This window comes from Beta vulgaris, chromosome 1, assembly GCF_026745355.1.
Source record: "Beta vulgaris subsp. vulgaris cultivar EL10 chromosome 1, EL10.2, whole genome shotgun sequence".
Classification (NCBI taxonomy): Eukaryota; Viridiplantae; Streptophyta; class Magnoliopsida; order Caryophyllales; family Amaranthaceae; genus Beta; species Beta vulgaris.
Window position 1 is genome coordinate 31,396,279 of NC_079202.1, and position 25,044 is coordinate 31,421,322.

The 25,044-nt window shown below is 37.8% G+C and overlaps 3 protein-coding genes and 2 long non-coding RNA genes across 5 annotated transcripts; 4 read left to right on the plus strand and 1 right to left on the minus strand.

Moving 5' to 3' along the window:
* Positions 1 to 541: 541 nt before the first annotated feature.
* Positions 542 to 1,549, minus strand: LOC104884680 (uncharacterized). The gene is made up of 2 exons (XM_010669364.1): positions 1,212 to 1,549; positions 542 to 1,085 (listed from the first exon to the last, which is right to left on the minus strand). The coding sequence occupies exons 1-2, from the start codon at positions 1,547 to 1,549 to the stop codon at positions 542 to 544; spliced, it is 882 nt and encodes a 293-aa protein (XP_010667666.1).
* A 9,781-nt stretch (positions 1,550 to 11,330) lies between these two features.
* On the plus strand, positions 11,331 to 12,414 carry LOC130589980 (uncharacterized). Its single transcript, XM_057391697.1, has 5 exons — positions 11,331 to 11,574; positions 11,652 to 11,744; positions 11,837 to 11,953; positions 12,030 to 12,147; positions 12,206 to 12,414. Exons 1-5 carry the CDS (start codon positions 11,380 to 11,382, stop codon positions 12,412 to 12,414), a joined length of 732 nt encoding a protein of 243 aa, XP_057247680.1. The 5' UTR covers positions 11,331 to 11,379.
* Positions 12,415 to 12,722: 308 nt separating this feature from the next.
* On the plus strand, positions 12,723 to 15,479 carry LOC130590595 (uncharacterized). Its single transcript, XR_008968444.1, has 3 exons — positions 12,723 to 13,196; positions 13,726 to 13,782; positions 15,071 to 15,479. It is a non-coding gene; the product is annotated as an uncharacterized LOC130590595 (long non-coding RNA).
* Positions 15,480 to 15,554: 75 nt separating this feature from the next.
* Positions 15,555 to 17,776, plus strand: LOC130589982 (uncharacterized). The gene has a single exon (XM_057391698.1). The coding sequence runs from the start codon at positions 15,719 to 15,721 to the stop codon at positions 17,774 to 17,776; it is 2,058 nt and encodes a 685-aa protein (XP_057247681.1). The 5' UTR covers positions 15,555 to 15,718.
* A 2,121-nt stretch (positions 17,777 to 19,897) lies between these two features.
* LOC130590599 (uncharacterized) lies at positions 19,898 to 22,899 on the plus strand. Its single transcript, XR_008968449.1, has 3 exons — positions 19,898 to 20,806; positions 21,336 to 21,392; positions 22,680 to 22,899. It is a non-coding gene; the product is annotated as an uncharacterized LOC130590599 (long non-coding RNA).
* The last annotated feature ends 2,145 nt before the right edge of the window (positions 22,900 to 25,044 follow it).

Genomic DNA, 25,044 nt, shown 5'->3' on the forward strand with positions numbered 1-25,044 from the left:
GTCTGAGAGCGGTCAAGTAGCAAGCCCTTGCCGATTCTTGGTTCCGCCTGAGCTTCTCGGGGTTACCGTCATTGGAGGTATAGACCATTGTAAGGTGGTAGGTAGATACCATAGCCTAGGCGTCGTGAATCAAAGGTCGTCCTATGATGGCGTTGTATGATGTCGGTACATCAACAACGAGGAACTCCACTATCAGGTCCCTAGAATGAGATCCTTCTCCCAGTTTTACGGCCAACTTAATGGTTCCTTCTGGGACGACATACAGATGCCCCTGTGAAACCGATAATGGGATATGAGACCGGCTTTAGACATGCAGCGTCGAAGCTCATCTTTTCAAATGTCTCCTTGTATAGGATATTGGCAGAGCTTCCTCCGTCTACCAGCACACGATGCACCATTGCCGTTGATATCTGCAGAGATACTACCAAGGGATCATCATGGGGGTAGACAATTCCCTTAGCGTCCTCTGACGTGAAAGCTACAGACGGCATGGCTGGTGGTGCCGGCCATTTCCCTGTGTTGTGGTGGTTCACTTGGTGCCTCACTCTTTCAGCCTAGCTTTGCCACCGTGGATGCTTCCACCTCGTGTCGGTCCTCCGAATATGACATGGATTTCAGTAATCCTGTCTTTCACCGACCTTCTGTTACCGTTTTCATCCTCTCTGGATGGAGATTTCCGGTCGACCCTCGCTTGGTACTGGGTGAAGTAGCCTCTTGTAATGAGGTCTTCGATCCCGCCCTTGAGGTTTTTGCAGTCTTCGGTTATGTGACCGTAGTCCCTGTGAAACTCACACCACTTCGATTTATCCCGGCCCTTGTAGTACATTTTCCTAGGCCTCCGCCACTTATCATCATCTTTATGCCACTCGTATATCTGAGCCCGGAATGTCGTGAGAGGAGTGTAATTGTGGTATTTGTCAGGTCGACCTTCGTGGCCCTTCTTCATAGAGTTACTTTCCTCCCTTCTGTTGGAGGTGTCCGACTTCTTGTATTTCCGGTATTTATCGTCCTTGCGGTCTTTTTCCTTATCTTTCTCCTCTGCTGCAGTCCTTTTAGTATTCGACGCTTTGTCAAATTCTTCCCCCCTGATGAAGTCATTCGCCTTTCCTCAGACCTCTGTAAGACTTGTCAGCTTTTTGTGGCCAAAATAGCTTCTGAAGGGGGTCCCTTCCTTTAAACCCGTCATGAGGGCTAGGACGACAATTTCCTACTGCAGAGTAGGGATGGTGATAGATTCTGCGTTGAAACTCCCTACATAGTCCCTTAGACTTTCTGTCTCCCATTGCTTGACCGACATCAGCTTGCCGGTAGTTTTCTCCCTGCGCTTGTCGCTAACAAAGTGTGTAAAGAACATTGATGTGAGCTGGCGGAAGTCAAAGACTGTTGCCGGTGGTATGCTCTTGAACCAGGTCTGTCCTAGTCCAGTTAGTGTAGAGGGGAACACCTTACACCATACTTGAGTCAGTGTCGTGTATAGCAGCATGTGCCCCTCATAAGCCGATATATGATCTTCCGGGTCAGTCTTGCCGTCACACTTACATGTCGGCATTTTGATATTTTCCATGGGCTCTTGCAGAATAGCAGTGGAGAATGGCGAATTCCGCTGGGATACCGGCGCTCGTCGCCTATACTCACTTCCTTTCTTGGGTGAGAAGAATGCTGCTGGACCTCTGTATCCTGAGCCTCCTCTTCTTCTTCCTCCCCCACCTACTCCGTGGGGGTCTTGGAGTTGGCCACCTGATCCTGGTCATCCTAGCCTCGCTCTCCCTGGCGGCCCGTCCCTGGCGAACGAAGTTTTCTCACTGGGTTGTGGGTCGCTTGACGGGGGGACCAGTCGGTGGGGTGTGGCTTGCCATGGCCTGGAAGACTTCTACAGCACTCCTGAGCTGTTCTGGGTGAAAATATGCTGGAGAGGATGAAAAATACTCTCCTAAGGAGTTTCAGGAGCTTTTCTTCCTTTGTCAGTAGGTGGCCAAGTTTATCCTACAGCTGGCAGCGGAGTTGAGAATCCTGGTGGGGTTTTCTCAAGAGGAACATTGTTTTTATCAGTCTCCGGCATCCCAAAATGCTGACTAGGATCCATGAGGGATGTTTTGTTTGCAAGAAATGGCTTAGACTACGAGGTATTGTTCGCCCCTCCTTCTAGCGCCAACCGTTCCGGTATGGGACAAGTTTTAGGGTACGAACCGGTAGGTCTTCAGTCAATTAAGCCGGTTCCAATTCCTGCAAGAGAGAACACATAAACTAGCCTCGGGGGTTGATCCAAGGAACGCCCCTCCGATGCCTAAGTTAGTATTGGGTAAAACCGGTAGCTCTCAAGTGGAGTACGATGGTGTAAGTCAACGTACCTCATGACTCAGATCAGGGGAGTATTTATAAGGAGCCCGTGGAGGCTCGTATCCAAGTAGGATTCTATTGTTGTGGGAATATTCTTCAGGATATCCTCTTGGGATACTCTCTTATCTTATGCTGAACTTCTATCTTTTAGGCCCGTAGGCAATGATAGATGGAAGTTGGATCAGGCCCAGGCCTTTGATAATAGGCCCGGAGAAAGATGTCGGCTAGGGTTCTTAATGAGACCGATATGATAAAGTCAACGGTCCTACAGTGAGCGTGCATGACCACAACAATACGTAGTGGTCTAGTTAGACCGGTATGGAACTTAGTCAGCCCCCATACACGGTAGGCAATTATGCTTGGTTTAATGAGTGGCCAACTACTAAAGTTCTAGTAATTTCAGAAGGGGAGTATGATCATTTTCCTTTGGTCATCAATGCTTTCCCTGATGAAAGTAGAAATAAACTATTTCGTTTCTTTAATATGTGGTGTTAGGCTCCTCAGTTCATGGATATAGTGAAGAATGGTTGGCAGAGACATATACAACGGACCAAGATGTTTCAAATTGTGAGTAAATTGAAGATGATGAAGCACTTGTAGAAATAATGGCTTGATTGCGTTTTCATGATTTTTCAATATTTGAAGCTTGAATTTCTAGATAAACTAAATATTTTTTTTCTAATCATCCTTACTTGCACAAGCAAATTTAATTTGGAATAACATCCTAATTTGATTCATTAAACTAAAATCGAATATCATACGTTCATTGTTGTTTCGACTCAATTAACACTTGATTATGCTGTTGTTGAGATCAAGTTGTGAGATTGTTGAAATTGTATTAGATTGTTGCTCCATGAATCTCTAATCTTCTTTGTAATTTTGATCCATAAAATTTCGCGAGATTGCTGATTTCGATCTGAAGAGAAAGAAAAAATGTGCGATTTACTTTGAAAAATGCGGACTTCAAATCCAAGAATCACTACTACATTTTTAATCAAACGCAATGGTTAAAATAAGCTAATGCAACGGTTATTTTTTATACCGTTGCAATAGGATCATCTATTGCAACGGCCTATTTCAATTTAGGTTCATAGATTAAGCTATTGCAACGACTTTATAGTAACCGTTGCATTATATATATCTATTGCAACGACTTGGTCATGTCCGTTGCATTAGATATATCTATTGCAACGACTTGGGATAGTCGTTGCACTTGATGATGTTATAACGCGTACGTACAATAATATATTCACTTATTCATCTGATTATGCGTTAGCTAGCAGCCACGTGCACGTACGACTCATCCACTCACAAAAAATTACGCTCATGATTCCCTCAATTTTTTTTCACGAAATTTCAAATAATACTTCACATACAGTTTGAATAGCAGTACAGCACCTTATCTCCCTAAAACAAGGAAACCTTGATCGATGGTAACTGACATCGAGATAAAAAAAAACCCTATCAATTGCAAATCCCAAATCTCTCTTATGAATTGAAGGCACGAACCGAATTCAGCCAATTACATACTAAGAGGAATAGGGAAGAGGGAAGAGGCGAAATTTTCACGAACACTACTTCACATAACAGAGGGCGAAATTTCGAACTTCAAAGGTGCGTTCTTGTATTTTGGAAATTCTGGAAATCCTTCTAAAATCACAAAATCCAGTCGAGCTCCAAAATTAAGGTATGTTCTTCAATCAATTGTTATTGGAATTTTATGTTTTAGGAATTCTTGAGATTATTGAAATTCGTGGATATTAAGATTCTGCTATGTTTTAGGAATTTTATGCATAACCAACGTAATTAATCACCCAATTCAAAGAAATCCCAATTCAGAACCAACGAAAAAGAAACCGTTAGCAAACAAGTATCTAAATTCAATCCCCAAATCATCGAAATTAGCCAGATTAATTAAAACACCAAGCAATATACAGCGAAACATAATAAACTAAATCACAGAAATTAGTGTGTATAATAAAAAGACAAAACATTGATGTAATGTAGCAACTAAGGAAAGAACATGAAAATTAATTAGTATAAACTGAAACAAACCCTCAGAATAGGTAATAATGACAATGATAATAGAAATTGAAATAAAAGAGAAGCTGAAATAGAAGGAATTACAGTGAGAAGCTCAGAATTGAGGGAATAAGATGATAAAGCATCTTGAATGGCAGAAAGAGAATCCTTTTGTCAAAAATCTCAAGATTGTGGGAGGAGAGAGAAACGATGAAATTTATAAGTTTAAGAAATTAAGGTTGAAACAGATCATACCAAATTACCAATTATCCAAGACCCAATATGTTTTGTGAATTACTATGTTTTAGGACTGAATTGGGATCTTTTGAATTGGATGCTGACTTAATGTTCTTGTTTGCAATATACGATTAAGGAACAAAATGGATAACATAGATAAAAAGTGGTGGATGCTTCAAAGGTGGAGCAATGAATATGAAGAAGGAGTTGAGGAGTACATTAGTAAGGCTTTTGCTATTAAAGCACAAGGGAACCAGATTTGTTGTCCTTGCAATGTTTGTCATTATCGTTATTGGCAGTATAGAAATGTTGTTAGGGATCATATCATTGTTAATGGTTTTGTTCCCAGAACTGATAAGTTGTTAGACTTAGATATAAATATTGAAAAAGAACCGGATGTGACTGAAGAACATGATGCGATATTAGACACAAATGATGACATAGAGGGGTTGTTGCATGATACAATGAGAGAAGGGCCAAATGAAGATGCAAAGAAGTTTATAGATTAATAGAAGGTCAACAAGAATTATATCCAGGTTGCAAGAAATTTTCCAAACTGTCCTTTCTTATTCATCTATTTATATACAAGTGTGACCATAAGTTGAGCAATGTAGCAATGTCGGCTTTGTTAGGAATATTTAGAGACACGCTACCAGATGCAAATTTTCCCAAGTCTTTTAATGAAGCAAAAAATATTTTAAGAGTTTTAGGGCTAGATTGTCAGAAGATTGATGCATGCCCTAATGACTGCATGTTGTATTGGGAGGAGCATGCAAATGCAACAAGCTGTTCTGTTTGCAAGACTTCAAGGTGGAAAGTAACTAATAAAGAAAAGACTAATGGGAAGGATTATAAAATTCCTGCTAAAATTCTAAGGTATTTTCCAATTAAGAAAAGGTTGTAAAGGTTATTTATGTGTCCGGAAACTGCAAAGTACATGATATGGCATAAAACAAATGATTCAGAAGATGGGCTTTTACAGCATCCAAGGGATGGTGAAGCATGGAAAACATTTGACAAGAGATATCCAGACTTTGCCAAAGATGCTCGTAGTGTGAGGCTTGGGTTAGCTTCAGACGGGTTTAACCCATTCCACAATATGAGCATTGTACATAGTACGTGGCCAGTGATATTGATCAATTATAACTTACCTCCGTGGTTGCTTACGAAGCCTGAATTTTTGATGTTAGCATTGCTTATTCCAGGTCCCTTATCCCCGGGAAATGATATTCATGTTTATTTGCAACCACTAATTAAGGATTTGAAAGAATTGTGGGAGGTTGGATTGGAAACTTATGACTCTTTAAGCAATCAAAGGTTTGATATGCATGCAGCATTGATGTCTACCATCAGTGACTTTCCTGCTTATGCAATGTTATCTGGTTGGAGCACAAAAGGGAAACTTGCATGCCCTGCTTGTCATTATGAAACTGAATCATTGTTCTTCAACAAAAGCCACAAGCATTGCTATATGGGTCACCCTACTTTTTTAGATTCGTCCCACCCTGGCGTCGTAATAAGAAATATTTTATTGGAGTTACGGGGCAAAGAGACCAACCAGTGCGTTTAACAGGAATCGAAACTAAGGAGTTACTTTGTGGTTTTCGAAATAAATGTGGAAAGTTGCAAAAGATAACGAAACAAGAAAAGGAAGTTCCATGGAAAAGGGTACCAATATCTTTAAACTTCCATATTGGAAGCATTGTTCACTTCGCCATAATCTTGATGTAATGCATATTGAAAAAAATGTATGTGATAATATCATTGCCACACTGTTAGATTTACCTGGAAAGAGCAAAGATCATGCTAATGTTCGTCAAGATTTGAAAGCCCTAAATTGGATGCCTGAACTTCATCCTCAATTACTAGAAGATGGTAAGGAAGTATTTCCAAAATCACGCTTTTCGATGTCGTTAGAAGAGAAGCGATTGTTTTGCCAGGTCATTAAAAATGCAAAGCTACCACTTGGATAGGCTTCAAATATCGCTCGATGTGTGCAAGTTGGTGAAAGGAAGATCACTGGATATAAGAGTCATGATGCTCATTTTCTAATGCATTACTTACTTCCTGTTGCAATCAAGACAACTTTGAGCAAAGATGTTGCAAAACCTTTGCTAAGGTTATGTGCCTTTTTTAAGGGCATATGGAAGAAAGCTATCGACCCCCAAGATTTCGACTATTTGCAAACTGAGATTGTTGAAACCCTTTGTCAGTTAGAAGAGATTTTCCCACCTACCTTCTTTGATGTCATGGTTCATTTACCAATTCACTTGGTGGAAGAAATTAAGCTTGGTGGTCCAGTTGGAATTAGATGTATGTATGCAATAGAGAGGTACCTCCGAGAGTTAAAATCTGATGTTCGGAACAAGGGTCGTCCGGAGGGATCAATGGCTGAAGGATATTTGGCCAAAGAATGTCTTGCATTCTGTGGAAGATACTTGAATCGATCAAACAATACTTCAGAAAATAATGGTGTTGATCCTAGTATCTCAAATCCATTATTTCCCAATATTGGCCGACCTATTAGAGGAAAGGGAAGGAATAGAAAGAAGAAGGATTATGGGTTTATGATGGATCACATTACACGGGCCCAAGTCCATCAATATGTCTTATTCAATTGTGATTCTGAGGAAGTTGAGAGATACATCGAGTAAGCTAACTTAACACGGAATTTTTTCTAATTTATTTTTCTAATTTTTTTATTATGCTAATTGTGATAGATACTAACATATTTAATAAAATCACAGTGAACATAAGTTGTCTGTAAGCAGCCACAGGAAAAGAAAATGGGATTTCGCGCATACTCATAGCAAGAATTTCATGGAGTGGTTTAGAGAGAAAGTTGATCTCAATATTCAAGAAGGGGAAGAAATAACGGATCATATCAAATGGTTATCAAAAGGACCATCTCGTGTTGCTAAGAAGTTCAGTGGCTACTCTGTTAATGGCTATAGGTTCCACACCATGAAACGAGAGAAAAATGGCGTAACTCAAAATAGTGGAGTCACATTAACAGCTCTAACGCATAGTTTTGCTAGTAGTAGAGATCAAAATCCTGTTATGGGGCTGTGAACTATTATGGCTCGTTAGAAGATATTATTGAGATATCTTATCATAGTCACTTTAGTATTATCTTGTTTAGATGTGTGTGGTTTCATTCGGAAAAGGATGATTTTGGGATGAATGTTGTGAATAAGAATAAGAATATTTCACAAGGAGAACCGTTCATCTTGGCATCTCAAGCACATCAAGTTTTTTTTATTGAGGATCCGCTTAAAAAGGGCTGGCATTATGCTATTCAAAATCTTCCTAGAGAACTTTCTGATGGTACTATATATGGCTTTTTCTTTGGTATTCGATATGAATTCGTGTCTATATTGAATTACAATGCATGTGTTTAATTCATGATTTATCGTCTCATAAAATATATCTTTGCGGTTTTTATTTTTATTTTTGTAATATACAATAACGTTGATTGTCTCATCCACCCCCCCCCCTTGTAGATGAAGGAATAGAGCGAAGCTTAATGTTGGACAACATTAGATTCCACCTTATGAAAGGCAACGATTAGAGAGAGTGAGGTTTAACGAAGAAAGAATGAAAGCAAAAGGTCTACAAAGTTTGGCAAACAAGTCATTACTCGACAAAACTCAGGAGATTCTCAGTGGATGGAGAGATGATGAAATATTTTCATCTGATGACGAGTACTTCACATCAGACTATGAGGGTTATGACGGGGAGAACGAAACTAATAATGATGCGCGGCAAAATACTATGGAGGTTTGTGATTTTTGTTCCGCTCAATTTCTACCTGTATATTATCAGATTTTCTAGTGGTCTTAATAGGTTATGCTGGCTTATTATGTGGTTAGCTATAGTCTAATCAAGCTTTTTATATATCTACCTATAAGTATTTACCCTGATAGAATTGGTGCAAAAAATGGGACTAGAGTAATAAGGCATGCAGTTTAGAGTGTGCAGTCTGCATGACTGCACTATGTGCAGATGGTTAAGAGAGATGTTGGTGGCTATGGTTTTGTTAATGTGTAAATATGTTATTCATTTTGAGTGTCACAATGAGATTATAACCTTTATATATTTATCTATCTATTTCTTTGGTCTCCATATGTTTTTCTTTGGTTCATTTTTTGCTGCATGTTTGTGCTGTCTTGTTTATGATGGTTCTGTGTAAATTAATTGCTATCTTCCTAGCTAACTATGAAGTATACAAGCCTATCACAATGGCAATATGCTGAGGCCTGCCTTTCAAAATCAGAGGCTCTATGTCCTAAGTCTGCTTCTAGATGTCATTCCAGAGGTAAATGATGTTATAGTCAAATGCTTCAATAACCAACCATTGATAATAATAATAGTAGTGCTCAGCATGACAATATACTATAAGGCATGTTTTAAGAAGGATCACATACAATGGCATACATTGGATTCATGTTGAAGTAGAATAGATTGTAAGAGACTGTAAGTCTAACAGAAAAATGTTTACATCATACTTTCATCTTTTTCTTTTCCCATGGTCTATTACAGGACTGATATTGGTAGCAGACCAGTTTCTCTAGTGACCTTTCTATATAGAGAAGCAATTTCTTACTATTTCTTGTACTTACTGCCTCTTTACTATTAATGATTCCCCTCTTTACTATTAATGATTCCCCTATTTTTCAAGATTTCACCTTGTAAGTCCTAAAGAGAAATATGATGATTGATTAGTTTGTCAGTTGAAATAAAGCCTTGCGATATCTCTAATTTTGCAGATAGGAGGGTGTGATCCCTCATGGGGGGGGGAGACATCCTCACGATGCTGCAACTAACCAGAGACGATAGAAATCTCTAGATATGGGAAATAACTTACCTTTGGAACACATTCTTTAGATTTGCAAAAGAGAAAAAAGAAGAAGATTCTGAAATATGGTGTAACTGCACTGGTTTCAATTTTTGAAAGTAGTGGTTCTCTTTTAGTGGAGACAATCTGTAGGAAACAAAATACTAAAGGGTCTAACAAGCACATATTTTCCAGTGTTCACAAGGTTGCACATGGTGACATTGAACAACTGAAATCCATGGTCATGGCAGTTACACCTCTTAATAACTGGTTAATTACTCCTCATAGAACTCAAGTCAGATTGAAGAATACAACCACAATGACGAAAGAACACCATATATTCATTCACTGTTTAACAGAAGTTTGACAAAATCACTTTTTAGTCTCTAAACACCTTTTAGCTTCAGACTATGGGAAGATATACTTCTAAGAAGCTACTTTAGGAAAGTTCGCAAATTGAGAGTGCTGCTTGTCTTGTCCTGCTGTTTCGCCTGTTTGAAAACTGTGGTGCCATGACCTTTCTGTTAGTAGAAGATTATGAGGCTGATGTATAACTTGTGAATGCAGAACTTTTTTTTTTGGTACTTATCTGCTGTTTGAACAGTCATGTTGTTGCTATATATGTTTGTTTGTTAGAAAAAAGAAGTGTCCCAAGAAAAAATAGGCAGATAAATCTGCACCACTTCTTAGAGCAACTGCTTGGTGCTTGATTGCATGTACTGATCAAACATTAAGAGTATGCATTCTAATATTTCCTTTATTCATATAAAAAGCTGGCAAGTAATAACATTAGTAATTAAACTTTATCAAAGTGGTCATTGATAAGAACTAACTACTTCCTAAAATGTTTACATTGATAAGAACTAACATCTTCCTAAAATGTAAAGAGCTCAAGCACTGCATTCCCCTATCTGCACAGACAAAAAAGCAGCAGCTATAGCAGCCAGAAAGTTTAATAATTTACTCAGATTGGTGCCATTATATGTTTCTTGTATGGTTTCAGGTGGAAAAAGAGGGAGTGAAACACCCATTATCTCAACCATTATCTATGAGGGACTTTGTGCATAAAAATGGTCAACGGAACCAACAAGCAAAGGATAACACACAATCTGAAAATGTCCGCAAAACAGGCGAAAATCCATAGGGACTGCCCAACTTGCAAAACAGCAAATGCAAAAGGATAATGCACGCCCTCAAAAGCAACAACCAAAAGGAAAGACACAAGAAAAAGAGTATTGTGTTCCGGGGTCTATATCTTCATTTCGCTTGTTTCGGCAAAAGCAGTTAGAAAAGATGCGACACACCACAGACACGGAATCTCCTATTACCGATGGAATGACACATGAAGCAAACTTGGAAATTCAGATTCCTTCCACAATAATAAGAAATGATGAAGTTGAACATGAATTGGAGCAACAACCAATAAATGAAGAAATAGAAGTGGAATCTCAACCAAATGAAATAATAGAGGAAGGTATATATCACACACTTCTGTAGATGACATTTTCTTTTTTTTATATCTATCTTATTATATAAACTAATACCTTAACCTTAAATAGCTTGTAAGAGTAAAAAGCAACGAGGTCCAACAACGTTAACAAAGGTCCACTCGCGTACAAGAGAAGAGCGTGAAGCTATTGTACTGAACTCAATCGGCCAACCAGTTGGACCAACAAAAGAAGTTGTTGATGAATTTAGCCTTTCTTGGGTACAGTTGCTAGGGATTCCGAGCTTGCGCCTCTTAACTATAGAAAATTCAAACTTTTGCCCACACTTGACAAAATATGGGATTATGTTTTGGTATGTTCCTTTCATTGTTTCTTTTCTATGTAAGCTCATTCATCAAACTAAAAACATGTATATACTAATAATTGAGCTCATTCATTGGACCGAATACCTTATATACTACTAATTGAGCTCATTCATTGTTGGGTTAGGAAAAGTACATGGTTCCCGATCAAGGGAAAAAATGGGTTTTCGAATCTATAAATGCAAGTTGGCGTGGTCATAAATGTAGGGTAAAGCAAAAGCACTACTATGCACATGAAACTGATGAGAAAAGGTGGGAAAATCGTCCAAAAACAGTTTCCGATTCCCAATTTAAAGATCTTTTGGAATACTGGAATTGTTCACTAATCGAGGTATATGGTTTTATTCTCTTTGAAATTTTGTTCGTCTACTGTTGAAATTGTATGTTAACTTTTTTTTTCTATTACAGAAAGAAGCAAAAATTAATAAAGGCAATCGTGGATCACTAGATGATATGCATACTATGGGTCCGAAGTCATACGCAATGTTACGTCATAAGTTGGTAACAACACATTATCTTGAATTATAGTTCTTATTGTTCCATCATTTCATACTCTTAGAAAGTTATTGAACTACTAATTTGTATCTCTAAAGCAACAAGAGGATCCGGATAAGCAAGAGCCTTCACAAGAAAAGGTCTACAAAGAATCGAGGAAAAGAAATCCTGAAAAGACATACCTCACCAACAACGAAAAAAGTATATCCAATATTGTGAGTTGACATGCTATGTATTTCATATTTTCTGCCTTAACTTAGTATATGTAATAACTTAATCTTCATTGGATAGGCCAAGATGGATGCTTTACAAAGTGTTGAACATGGAGAAGATGGTAACACTAAGGATAATTACTCTAAAGTCATACAAGATCCTGTACGCAAAAATCGTGTACGCCTTTATGGAAGAGGTGTAACGAAGACTGATTTGAAAAAAAAGGATAAAATTCGGGTTTCATATTTCCCCAGGAGTTTTTACAAAGTATGGAGACTCAATTGGTGCAAAAGCTAGCACCGAGCGTGGCATCTGCATTCTTTCTCAAATTCAAGCCGCTAATCCAGGAGTAGAGCTTGTGATTCCTGATTTTTCAATGGTACAATACCAAGGGATGCATCTAGAGATCAACATCCAACTAGTGACACCAATGAGCAAGCTTCTAATGGCCCTCAATTGTTAGATTGTGAGGTACCGTTCTTAACTCTTATTTCTCTATGAATATATTTATGAAGAAACTTGCTAGGCAACGCTTTTTGGTTCAAAATTGCTTCCGATGGTCTGAATTAATAAATAGATAGATAAAGAAGTTTGATGTCTGTCTATACCTGCAAATACTAAAATGAGCTATAATTTGACTTTGGACCTGCGATTAATAAAGATTTGGAATAACATTTGGAGTTGTGTTGCAAAATGATGATATTAGTATGTAGTGGTAAATTTGTAGCTTGGTGGAATCATGAGCAGGAGTTTGTGTAATCCCCCATATTTTTAAGATATTTAATTAAATAGTTTTAATCATTTTTAATTATTAAAGCTATTTAATTTCGGTATTTAAGAGCAGAAGGGTATTTTGGTCATTTTACCAAAATAGTATTTGAGTATTTCCACAAAGAAGTATTTTAGTATTTTCAAGGAAGTATTTTATTAATATTAGTAGGAAGATTATTTTGGAAATTTATCATCAAATGTATTTTGGCAATTTGATGAGTAAGGGCATTTTGGTCTTTTACCCAAATTGACTACCACTATAAAAAGAGAAAACCTAAAGTTTCCCATCTTTTTCCATCTTCTTCACTAGCCACCATTTTGTCAAAAAGGAGTAAGTGGGTTTTTCCTATCAAACCTTTGTTCTTCCTCAAGTAAGTTTTTCAAGTAATCCTCTTCAATAATTCTAGCTTCTAATCTAGTTTTGTTTTTGAAATTTATAGGAAGATCTTGCAATTATCAAAGGGAAGCAAAGAGGTAATGATTTTTCTGAATTTTTTTGGGGTTTTTCTTCCTTATTTTCTCTCTCCTCTTTGTTCACGATTTCCGGCCACCACAAGGGTGGTTCGCCGGCGAGATCGACAGGTCCGACGAGACCATTGTCGGGACAGCAGTGGTGGCAGCCGACTGGGCACGGGCGCCGCCTGCCACTGCCGCGCAGCTGGTGGTGGTGGTGGTGCTCGTGGTGGCGCCAATGGTTGTGGTTTTTCAGATTTGTGGTTTTTGAACCACTTGTAAAAAAAAAAAGAAATTGTTATTATTATTTTAATAATTTACAGCAGTAATTTATTAAGTAAATTAGTAGTTTTTATAAAGTTTTAAGTATTAGTTTGTAGTGGGTTTTGCCTAATAGTAAAGGTTTTCAAGTTAGGACTTTAAAAATAGTTTTTAAAGCATTTGTAAGAAAAATCAGCTTTATTAGTATATTTAAAATGCTGATTTTAATTATTAAGTAGCTTTGAATTGTTGTTGGAAGTACTAATTGATAGTACTTTATTGTTGGTAGGTTTCAAGAATAATTAAAGCCAGTCAACTGTTGACTGTTGATTTTTGTGTAATCAAGGTACATACACTTTGACCTTGACTTTAGTAGTTTCAAAGGATATATATTTTATTGAGCATGAGGAGTAAGGAGAGGCTTATGCCTTGAAATTGTTTGAGTATATGTTGAGAACTTAGAAAGGAGATTAGGAATGAAACTTTTGAGTTATTCCTATATTTGAAAAGCATGTTATTGATGTTAATTGCTTTTGAGCATGATTAAAGTTATTAAAGTTATTCTTGAAGCTAGGGCTTGCCTGAGAATATTTTATTGAGCATGGTCTCATTAGAAGTTATATATTTTATTGAGCATGGTCTCATTAGAAGTTATATATTTTTTGAGCATGGTCTCATTAGAAGTTATATATATTATTGAGCAAGGTCTCACAAGTTATCAAGTTATTGAGCAAGGTCTCACAAGTTATCAAGTTATTGAGCAAAGTCTCATAAGTTATCAAGTTATTGAGCAAGGTCTCATAAGTTAAAGTTATTGAGCAAGGTCTCACAAGTAGTTTAATCATTGAGCAAGGACTCAATTGATTGGATCATAGATCCTTAAGAAAGTAAGAAAAAGGACTCATGGAGTCATTAAAGTAATAAGATGAGCAAGGTCTCAAAGAATTTAGAATTGAGTTAATTATGGTGTTTGTTGCATTCACTTGTTAAAGAAAGATAAGAAATTGATTTATTTGCTAGATGTATTATTGTGATTGTGTCTCACATAATGGGCTTTGGCAATAAAACTCTTGGGATGGATCCCCCATGAGTATTGAACATAAGGGGGGAGTTAGTGTGAAACTATACTCCTGCATATAGCTTAGCATGACGATGTTAATGCTTTTATTTTATCGAGCAAGTTTATGGAATTCCAATTATCAAGATCTTTAAGTGGACTAGGTGTCACTCGTATTCTTTATCTCTGAGATGTTGAGTCTAGAGGCTCACTCTCACCCTCATTCACTACTAACAAGCTTAAAATTCTCGAGTCAAGTTATTTAAAGTTCATGGAACTTTAGTAAGAGGTGTGGGATCTCTTACACAAGGAATAGTAGCCCGTATGACTCCAAGGGGAGGACGGTGCCCGTTCATTGCCAAATAATAATAAAAGAAAGTATTTAGTAAGTTCAGTTATGTGCTTGTCGCATGTAGAGTCGTAAGAAGAGCAAGCCGAAGTGATTGAGGATTGCATGCATTATTATTCGCATTAATTAGTTGTGTTATGTACTCAGCGTTGCTGATGTATGTGTTCTTTGTTTCTTTTGGTTGTTGTTTTTCCTCAACAACCCTGTGATGATCCATTTGGTGAGCAGAGTTTAGAGAAGAAGTTGCAGGTACAAGTTCTTGATGTGCATGGAAATCATAAGCATCCGGATGGGAGTTTTAGTACACGAGTACTTTCTTATTTAAGTTATCTTGAATTTTATATTTGACTTTACTTGACCAATGGGGTCAAGGTTTAACTTTTGAATATGGGACTAGTATGGGATAGTCTCGGAGTTTGTAATTCATTTACATACTTTCTTATTTCTATTGTATTAAAGTAATTCCAGTTTATTTTAAAAGACTTTCGCTGTATTATCTGATTAGCCTTACGTATTATCATGCGTGGCATAACAACTCCCGCAATTTCTCCTAGTTTATAAAAGGAGGAGTCGTGGGGGTGTTACAAAGTGGTTACCAGAGCTCCAAGGTTTATATTACCTTATTTTACAAAAGTTTTCGAACTGAAAAGTATTTCAAAGTCGAATTGCAAAAAGGGAAGGGAATTGCATATGCATAATAGGAAACCGCCTTCTTATGATGGGAAGGGTGATCCTGTTAAGCTTGAGAACTGGGTTAGGGATTTTGAGAAGCTATTCGATGCTATCCAATGTCCAGATAATAGGAAAGTAGCTATAGCTGCATATTACCTTAAGGAGGAAGCTGACTTTTGGTGGTCGCAGCATAAGGAGACGTTAATGGCAAGGCCTGACTTTGATTGGAAGGCTTTCGGAGTAGCTATGAAGGAGAAATTTTATCCCAATTTCTTGAGGAGGCAAAAGGCCACTGAGTTTGATGAGTTGAAGCAAGGTGACATGACTGTGGAGCAGTACTATGAGAAGTTTGTAGGATTGATGAAGTTTGCTCCCGAGTTAGTACCAACCGAGGAAAGAAAGGCAATTAGGTTCGAGACTGGACTTAGTCTTGAGGTGAAGCTTGGGCTAGGAGGTTCAACTTTCAGGACCTTAGAGGAAGTGTATGATAGAGCTGCTCATTTAGGTTCCTATTTGAAACAAGCTGGAGTTGAGAGCTCAAACAACAAGAGGAAGGAAAATCCTAGTCAGAATTTTCAGAGGAACGACAAGAAGTTCAAGCCTCAAAATAACTTTCACCAAGGAGGACAATCTAGTGGCCAAAGGAATGGAGGCCAGTATCAACCACAGAAGGGTGGAAATGGTTCTAATAGGGGAAAGAAAGGAGACGAATGCGTGTATTTCTGCAAGAGGTGCCCCTACAATCATCCTGGAAAGGATTGTGAAGGAAAGCTGGTGGAGTGTAACTATTGCCACAAATTGGGTCACCGAGAGTATGAGTGCTTCTCCAAGAACCCTGAGTTGAAGACTGACAAAGGCAAGAACGGAAACCAGTTTGGTCAGGGTAATCGAAACCATTCAGGAGGCAACAATTATCAAGGCGGGAACAAGCAAAATGGGAACAACAAGACTGTTTCGGGTGGAGCTGGTCCTAGTGTGCCTGCAGTGGCAAGGTTGAATGTCATAAGTGCTAGGGAAGCTGAGACGTCCAAGGACGTAGTTACGGGTAATGTTTCTATTAATTCCACTTTTGTTAAAGCTTTATTTGATTCAGGAGCCGAGCGTTCATTTGTGTCAAAGTTAGTTGTTTCAAAATATGGCTTAGGAAACCCTAGAGATGTTGAAATTCCTATTATGTTACCATCTGGGGAAGTAGTAACTTGCTCAAGAGTATATGAGAACGTCCTTGTGAGAATTGGGGATGTAGACTTTGAAACCAACCTCATAGAATTTCCATTGGAAGACTTAGAGATCATTTTAGGAATGGATTGGCTTAAGGAGTATAAAGCCGAGATTCTTTGTGGAGAACAAAAAGTGAGATTGAGGAATAAGAATGGGAAAAAGGTGACTTTCAAGACTAAACCACAAGAAGGTAGAATTAAGATCATTTCAGCCTTAAGTTTGGTAAAGCAAGTGCAGAAGGGAGCTTCGTTATTCTTGTGTAATGTGCAGAGGTTGGAAGAAGAGAAGCTTAAGATAGAGCATGTGAAGGTGGTGAATGAGTTTCCAGACGTATTTCCGGAAGATATACCGGGAATGCCACCTCAAAGGGAGTTAGAATTCACCATAGACTTAGTTCCTGGAACTGCCCCTATATCAAAAGCACCCTATAGAATGGCTCCAGCAGAGATGAAGGAGCTCAACAAGCAACTAGAGGAATTACTCGAGAAAGGGTACATTAGACCTAGTTATTCCCCATGGGGAGCGCCTGTTTTATTCGTAAAGAAGAAGGATGGAAGCTTGAGGCTATGTATCGATTATAGAGATCTCAATAAGGTGACTATTAAGAATAAGTATCCGTTACCGAGGATTGATGACCTATTCGATCAATTAAGAGGAGCTGGAATATTTTCAAAGATAGACTTGAGGTCAGGGTATCACCAACTGCAGATTGGGGAGAAGGACATACCAAAGACTGCCTTTAGGACGAGGTATGGTCACTATGAGTTCACCGTGATGCCATTTGGTTTAACCAATGCACCAGCGATGTTTATGGACCTCATGAATAGAGTGTTTCGAGAGTATTTGGACAAATTTGTAGTCGTATTCATCGATGATATCCTTATCTACTCAAGGAACAAGGAGGAGCATGAAGAGCACTTGAGGTCAGTATTATCTACACTAAGGGAGAATCAGCTTTACGCAAAGTTCTCGAAGTGCGAATTTTGGATGGAAGAAGTGGCATTTCTTGGCCACATTGTGTCAAGAAGGGAATTTCCGTAGATCCGTCGAAGATAACCGCAGTGAGCGAATGGCCTAAACCAGGAATGTTACTGATATAAGGAGTTTCTTGGGTCTAGCTGGCTACTATAGACGTTTTGTGAAGGATTTTTCGAGGGTAGCTAAACCAATGACTAGTCTTATGAAGAAGGATACGAGGTTCATATGGACCGAGGAATGTGAGAAAGCCTTTAAGAAGCTTAAGGAGTTGTTGACTACAGCTCCAATTTTGACGTTACCAGAGGAGAATGCTGAGTTGGAGGTATATAGTGATGCTTCGAAAAATGGTTTAGGGTGTGTGTTGATGCAAAATCGAAAGGTTATAGCCTACGCTTCTAGGCAATTGAAACCGTACGAAGTGAATTACCCAACCCATGATCTAGAATTAGCCGCAATAGTGTTTGCTTTGAAGATTTGGCGACACTACTTATATGGAGTGAAGGTGAAGTTGTATACAGATCACAAGAGTCTGAAGTATTTGTATACTCAGAAAGATTTGAATATGAGGCAGAGAAGATGGTTAGAGTTGGTGAATGACTATGACATTGAGATCTTATACCATGAAGGAAAGGCAAACGTCGTTGCCGACGCGTTAAGTCGTAAGTCTAGCCATAGTTTAAGTACTTTGGTACTTCCAGAGAAGTTGTGTGACGAGTTTAGGAAGCTCAACATTGAAGTTGTTGGAAGTAGTGGAGTGGAAGCATGCTTAAATGCCATTTCAATCCAGTCAGAATTGAATAAAGAAATTTTAAAGGCTCAAGAAGGGAATGAGGAAATGGAGAAGATAAAGAAGCTGATCAAGGAGAAAAAGACAAAGGAGTTTAGTATCCATGATGATGGAAGTGTCCGATTCAATGGAAGATGGTGCATACCGTCAAGTTGCACCGAGTTGAAAGAAAAAGTGATGAAGGAAGGGCACAACACGACTTATTCTATCCACCCTGGAGGGGATAAATTATATAAGGACTTGAAGCTAATGTTCTGGTGGAACAATATGAAAAGAGAAGTAGCTGAATTTGTTGCTAGGTGTTTGACTTGTCAGAAGGTGAAGAGCGAACACAAGAGATCTCAAGGGACGATTCAACCGTTACCAGTGCCTGAATGGAAGTGGGATGACATAGCAATGGATTTCGTTGTAGGTCTTCCCAAGACAGCGAAAGGTTTCACCAAAGTGTGGGTGATCGTAGATAGACTAACTAAGGTAGCAAAATTTGTTCCAATGAAGGACAATTGGTCGATGGAACAGTGTGGTAAAGTATATGTGGACCAAGTGGTGAGGCATCATGGAGTTCCTTCCACTATTGTGTCTGATAGAGATTCAAGATTCTTATCTCATTTTTGGGAGGCATTACAGAAAGCTTTTGGGACCAATGTGCTTAAAAGTACAGCTTTTCATCCAGCAACTGATGGTCAATCGGAAAGAACCATTCAGACTCTCGAGGATATGTTAGGGCGTGTGCCTTAGATTACCCTAAGACTTGGGATGAGATGTTGGCTTTAATAGAATTCTCATACAATAATAGCTACCATTCTAGCATTAAGATGGCTCCTTTTGAAGCTTTATACGGTCGAAAATGTCGTAGCCCATTGTGCTGGAACGATATTAGCGAGACGGTTACTTTGGGACCGCAAATGATTGAAGATACTGTAAATCAAGTGAGATATATTCGTGAGAAGATGAGGGCGGCCCAGGATCGTCAAAAGGCCTATGCAGATCAGAATAGAAGAGATAGCGAATATCAAGTAGGCGAGAAAGTCTTACTGAAGGTGTCACCTATGAAAGGGGTGATGCGTTTTGGGCAAAAAGGAAAGCTTAGCCCGAAGTTTATAGGTCCGTATGACATCATTGAAAGAATTGGAAGATTGGCTTATCGTTTAGATTTGCCAAATAACTTGGGAAAGGTGCATAATGTGTTCCATGTATCCCAACTAAAGAGATATGTGCCCGATAAGTCTCACGTATTAGATCCCGAGATTATAGAAGTGGATGAGACGCTTTCTTTTGAAGAGAGACCAGTAAAGATCTTGGACTCTAAGGTGAGGAGTACAAGAAATAAAGATATAAAGATACTCAAGGTTTTGTGGTCTAACCAGCGTACCGAAGAGGCACCTGGGAGGCTGAAGACGAGATGAGAAAGAAGTATCCTGAGCTCTTCGACTAGGTGAGTTGAGTTTCGGGACGTAACTCCTTTAAGGGGGGTAGAGTGCGTGCGCGCATTTTGCTAGAAATTAGTAAGAATTTGTTGCATTTGTGCACTATTTTTAGAGTTTTCAAGTAAAAACTTTTCAAGCAAAGTAAGCATTTCATAGTCTGAACATTCAAGGCAAAAGTTTTATTCAGTAGCGTATTATTTGGCTACTTGTTTTACTTAGTAGCGTATTATTTGGCTACTTGTTTTACTTAGTAGCGTATTATTTGGCTACTTCTTAAGAAAGAACTATTTTATGGCGTAATGCTCGTAAATTTTCAAATTTGAAAGTTGGATTAGAGAGGAGGGTTTTGTTAAGTTTCGGGACGAAACTTCTTTTAAGGGGGGTAGACTGTAATCCCCCATATTTTTAAGATATTTAATTAAATAGTTTTAATCATTTTTAATTATTAAAGCTATTTAATTTCGGTATTTAAGAGCAGAAGGGTATTTTGGTCATTTTACCAAAATAGTATTTGAGTATTTCCACAAAGAAGTATTTTAGTATTTTCAAGGAAGTATTTTATTAATATTAGTAGGAAGATTATTTTGGAAATTTATCATCAAATGTATTTTGGCAATTTGATGAGTAAGGGCATTTTGGTCTTTTACCCAAATTGACTACCACTATAAAAAGAGAAAACCTAAAGTTTCCCATCTTTTTCCATCTTCTTCACTAGCCACCATTTTGTCAAAAAGGAGTAAGTGGGTTTTTCCTCTCAAACCTTTGTTCTTCCTCAAGTAAGTTTTTCAAGTAATTCTCTTCAATAATTCTAGCTTCTAATCTAGTTTTGTTTTTGAAATTTATAGGAAGATCTTGCAATTATCAAAGGGAAGCAAAGAGGTAATGATTTTTCTGAATTTTTTGGGGTTTTTCTTCCTTATTTTCTCTCTCCTCTTTGTTCACGATTTCCGGCCACCACAAGGGTGGTTCGCCGGCGAGATCGACAGGTCCGACGAGACCATTGTCGGGACAGCAGTGGTGGCAGCCGACTGGGCACGGGCGCCGCCTGCCACTGCCGCGCAGCTGGTGGTGGTGGTGGTGCTCGTGGTGGCGCCAGTGGTTGTGGTTTTTCAGATTTGTGGTTTTTGAACCACTTGTAAAAAAAAAAAAAGAAATTGTTATTATTATTTTAATAATTTACAGCAGTAATTTATTAAGTAAATTAGTAGTTTTATAAAGTTTTAAGTATTAGTTTGTAGTGGGTTTTGCCTAATAGTAAAGGTTTTCAAGTTAGGACTTTAAAAATAGTTTTTAAAGCATTTGTAAGAAAAATCAGCTTTATTAGTATATTTAAAATGCTGATTTTAATTATTAAGTAGCTTTGAATTGTTGTTGGAAGTACTAATTGATAGTACTTTATTGTTGGTAGGTTTCAAGAATAATTAAAGCCAGTCAACTGTTGACAGTTGATTTTTGTGTAATCAAGGTACATACACTTTGACCTTGACTTTAGTAGTTTCAAAGGATATATATTTTATTGAGCATGAGGAGTAAGGAGAGGCTTATGCCTTGAAATTGTTTGAGTATATGTTGAGAACTTAGAAAGGAGATTAGGAATGGAACTTTTGAGTTATTCCTATATTTGAAAAGCATGTTATTGATGTTAATTGCTTTTGAGCATGATTAAAGTTATTAAAGTTATTCTTGAAGCTAGGGCTTGCCTGAGAATATTTTATTGAGCATGGTCTCATTAGAAGTTATATATTTTATTGAGCATGGTCTCATTAGAAGTTATATATTTTATTGAGCATGGTCTCATTAGAAGTTATATATATTATTGAGCAAGGTCTCACAAGTTATCAAGTTATTGAGCAAGGTCTCACAAGTTATCAAGTTATTGAGCAAAGTCTCATAAGTTATCAAGTTATTGAGCAAGGTCTCATAAGTTAAAGTTATTGAGCAAGATCTCACAAGTAGTTTAATCATTGAGCAAGGACTCAATTGATTGGATCATGGATCCTTAAGAAAGTAAGAAAAAGGACTCATGGAGTCATTAAAGTAATAAGATGAGCAAGGTCTCAAAGAATTTAGAATTGAGTTAATTATGGTGTTTGTTGCATTCACTTGTTAAAGAAAGATAAGAAATTGATTTATTTGCTAGATGTATTATTGTGATTGTGTCTCACATAATGGGCTTTGGCAATAAAACTCTTGGGATGGATCCCCATGAGTATTGAACATAAGGGGGAGTTAGTGTGAAACTATACTCCTGCATATAGCTTAGCATGACGATGTTAATGCTTTTATTTTATCGAGCAAGTTTATGGAATTCCAATTATCAAGATCTTTGAGTGGACTAGGTGTCACTCGTATTCTTTATCTCTGAGATGTTGAGTCTAGAGGCTCACTCTCACCCTCATTCACTACTAACAAGCTTAAAATTCTCGAGTCAAGTTATTTAAAGTTCATGGAACTTTAGTAAGAGGTGTGGGATCTCTTACACAAGGAATAGTAGCCCGTATGACTCCAAGGGGAGGACGGTGCCCGTTCATTGCCAAATAATAATAAAAGAAAGTATTTAGTAAGTTCAGTTATGTGCTTGTCGCATGTAGAGTCGTAAGAAGAGCAAGCCGAAGTGATTGAGGATTGCATGCATTATTATTCGCATTAATTAGTTGTGTTATGTACTCAGCGTTGCTGATGTATGTGTTCTTTGTTTCTTTTGGTTGTTGTTTTTCCTCAACAACCCTGTGATGATCCATTTGGTGAGCAGAGTTTAGAGAAGAAGTTGCAGGTACAAGTTCTTGATGTGCATGGAAATCATAAGCATCCGGATGGGAGTTTTAGTACACGAGTACTTTCTTATTTAAGTTATCTTGAATTTTATATTTGACTTTACTTGACCAATGGGGTCAAGGTTTAACTTTTGAATATGGGACTAGTATGGGATAGTCTCGGAGTTTGTAATTCATTTACATACTTTCTTATTTCTATTGTATTAAAGTAATTCCAGTTTATTTTAAAAGACTTCCGCTATATTATCTGATTAGCCTTACGTATTATCATGCGTGGCATAACAACTCCCGCAATTTCTCCTAGTTTATAAAAGGAGGAGTCGTGGGGGTGGTACAGTTTGTATAGAAATTATCTTGGTGGAATCATAAACAGGTATTTGATGGTCATGGTGGAACAGACGTAGCTTCCTTTGTTTGTAACAACCTTCTTAAGTATATTGTCGATGATCCACAGTTTCCTGTTTCTTTGGAAAAGGCTGTTAAGTGCGCCTTTGTTAAGGCTGATTATGCATTTGCTGATTCTAGTGTTCTTGACATTTCTTCTGGCACCACTGTCCTGACTGCCCTTTTTTTCGGAAGGTAAGTTGTAAGGAGTCGGCCTTGGTATATGGGGGGGCTGCATTGAATTCATTTTACATTATAGCCAGTCTTAAACATAATATTTAAAGAGCACTAGTGATGTCACTGGCTCACTGTGCTAGCTTAATATTCGAAAATGCATTGTCAATCTCTCTGTTTTTCTTTTACAATTACACCCACTTGCACTCGCATGAACAATTGACCCCTCCCTAGGCCTGCATCCCCACCCCTTCACTAGATCTAGAATCTCACTTGCAAAACATGACAATATTACTCTTTTTTTTTTTTTTTTTCCAAGCAAGTTAATAACAATGACTTTTCACCCAGTGAAACAAATCTACTGCCATCTATGCTCTACGCAGTTAAATTGTTTGGAGGTAGTAGCAAGAATTCTGTTTTTTAAGGCAATCATCAACATTTATTTATATCTGCTTTTCAGGAGAGACTTGGTGAAATTCCTGAAGATTTGGGGTCTAACCGAGCCGGACAATCTTTGGTTAATTAGTGAAACTCAGGAGAGCAGCAAAACAGATCAAATGGAGCGATATTTAGAAGGAAAATGATCTATATGTGTACTTAAAAGGAATTTGTGGTACTAAAACAAATGTTTATTAGTTGGGTTTGATTAAGTACGTTAATTTTCGTTAATTAGGATTTGTCATGTATACTCTTAGTTTAATTACTTTTGGAAATTATGTTACAGATATATATGACAATTGTTTTTGGCATTTCAAGAGTATTTTTGCATTTGTTGCATCGTTACTAATATATATCAAGAGCGCGGTTATATTATAGGTTTTCAACAGGTTACATTAATAATCGTTGCAATATCACCAAAAAATGGGAAAAAAAAATCGTTGCAGTAGCTTAAATCCGTTGGACTAGCTTAAATAGTAGTCGTTGCCGTAGCCAAGAATATTGCACAACCTGCCACTAACAAAGCCGTTGCAAAAGATAGATGATCTAAGGCAACGACACATTTATCCGTTGCAATAGGGCTAAAAGTCGTTGCAGTAGGCCTATTGCAACGCCAACAAATGCGACGGTACAAAACCGTTGCAATAGGTCTACTGCAACGATTTTTAACCCTATTGCAACGATTTTGGTGTGTTGCCTTTGCCTTTTAATGTAGTAGTGAATGTGGAGAGAGTGTCTAGATTTTTTTAGAAAGTTGCGGGTGTACAAATGAGGAGAAAGAATGAGATATTGTTTTGTTTGGGCTTCATTTTATTTTGGTCTCTTCGCATCTGAGAGGATCCTGGTCCACAAATAAGTTATTGCAGATCAGGTCCACACAAGTTAAAAATAGCCGGACCATAAGAGTAGTTAGAAAAGACAACAGGTTGAAATGGGTATCCAACTTAGATTTTTTAAAATTGGATTCAGATTCATATTTTATTCATCGTATATATATTTCAAATTACTATGCAGATATCATATTAGATTCTTAATATTTTTAGTTGGTATTATAAAAGGCCGCCTATTTCTAATTAAAAATTAGACAATGTCAAAACTCAATATAAAGAAGAGAATAAACCAACTTTATGAATATAGCGACAAGTCTAGTCTATTTAATTACCAGTTTAATGTATTTAGTGATCTGCGTAATTCATTCAGTATCACTCTCTTTCATCCGTTTAATGACTAATTTAACCCCTTTAGTAAATTTGGTTGTTGTAGTTCGAGATTTAAAGGAAAACGAAGGAAGCAAGGAGGAAAGAAGAGACGACTATGATGGTGTGGGATGTCCAGGAATAGTATTAT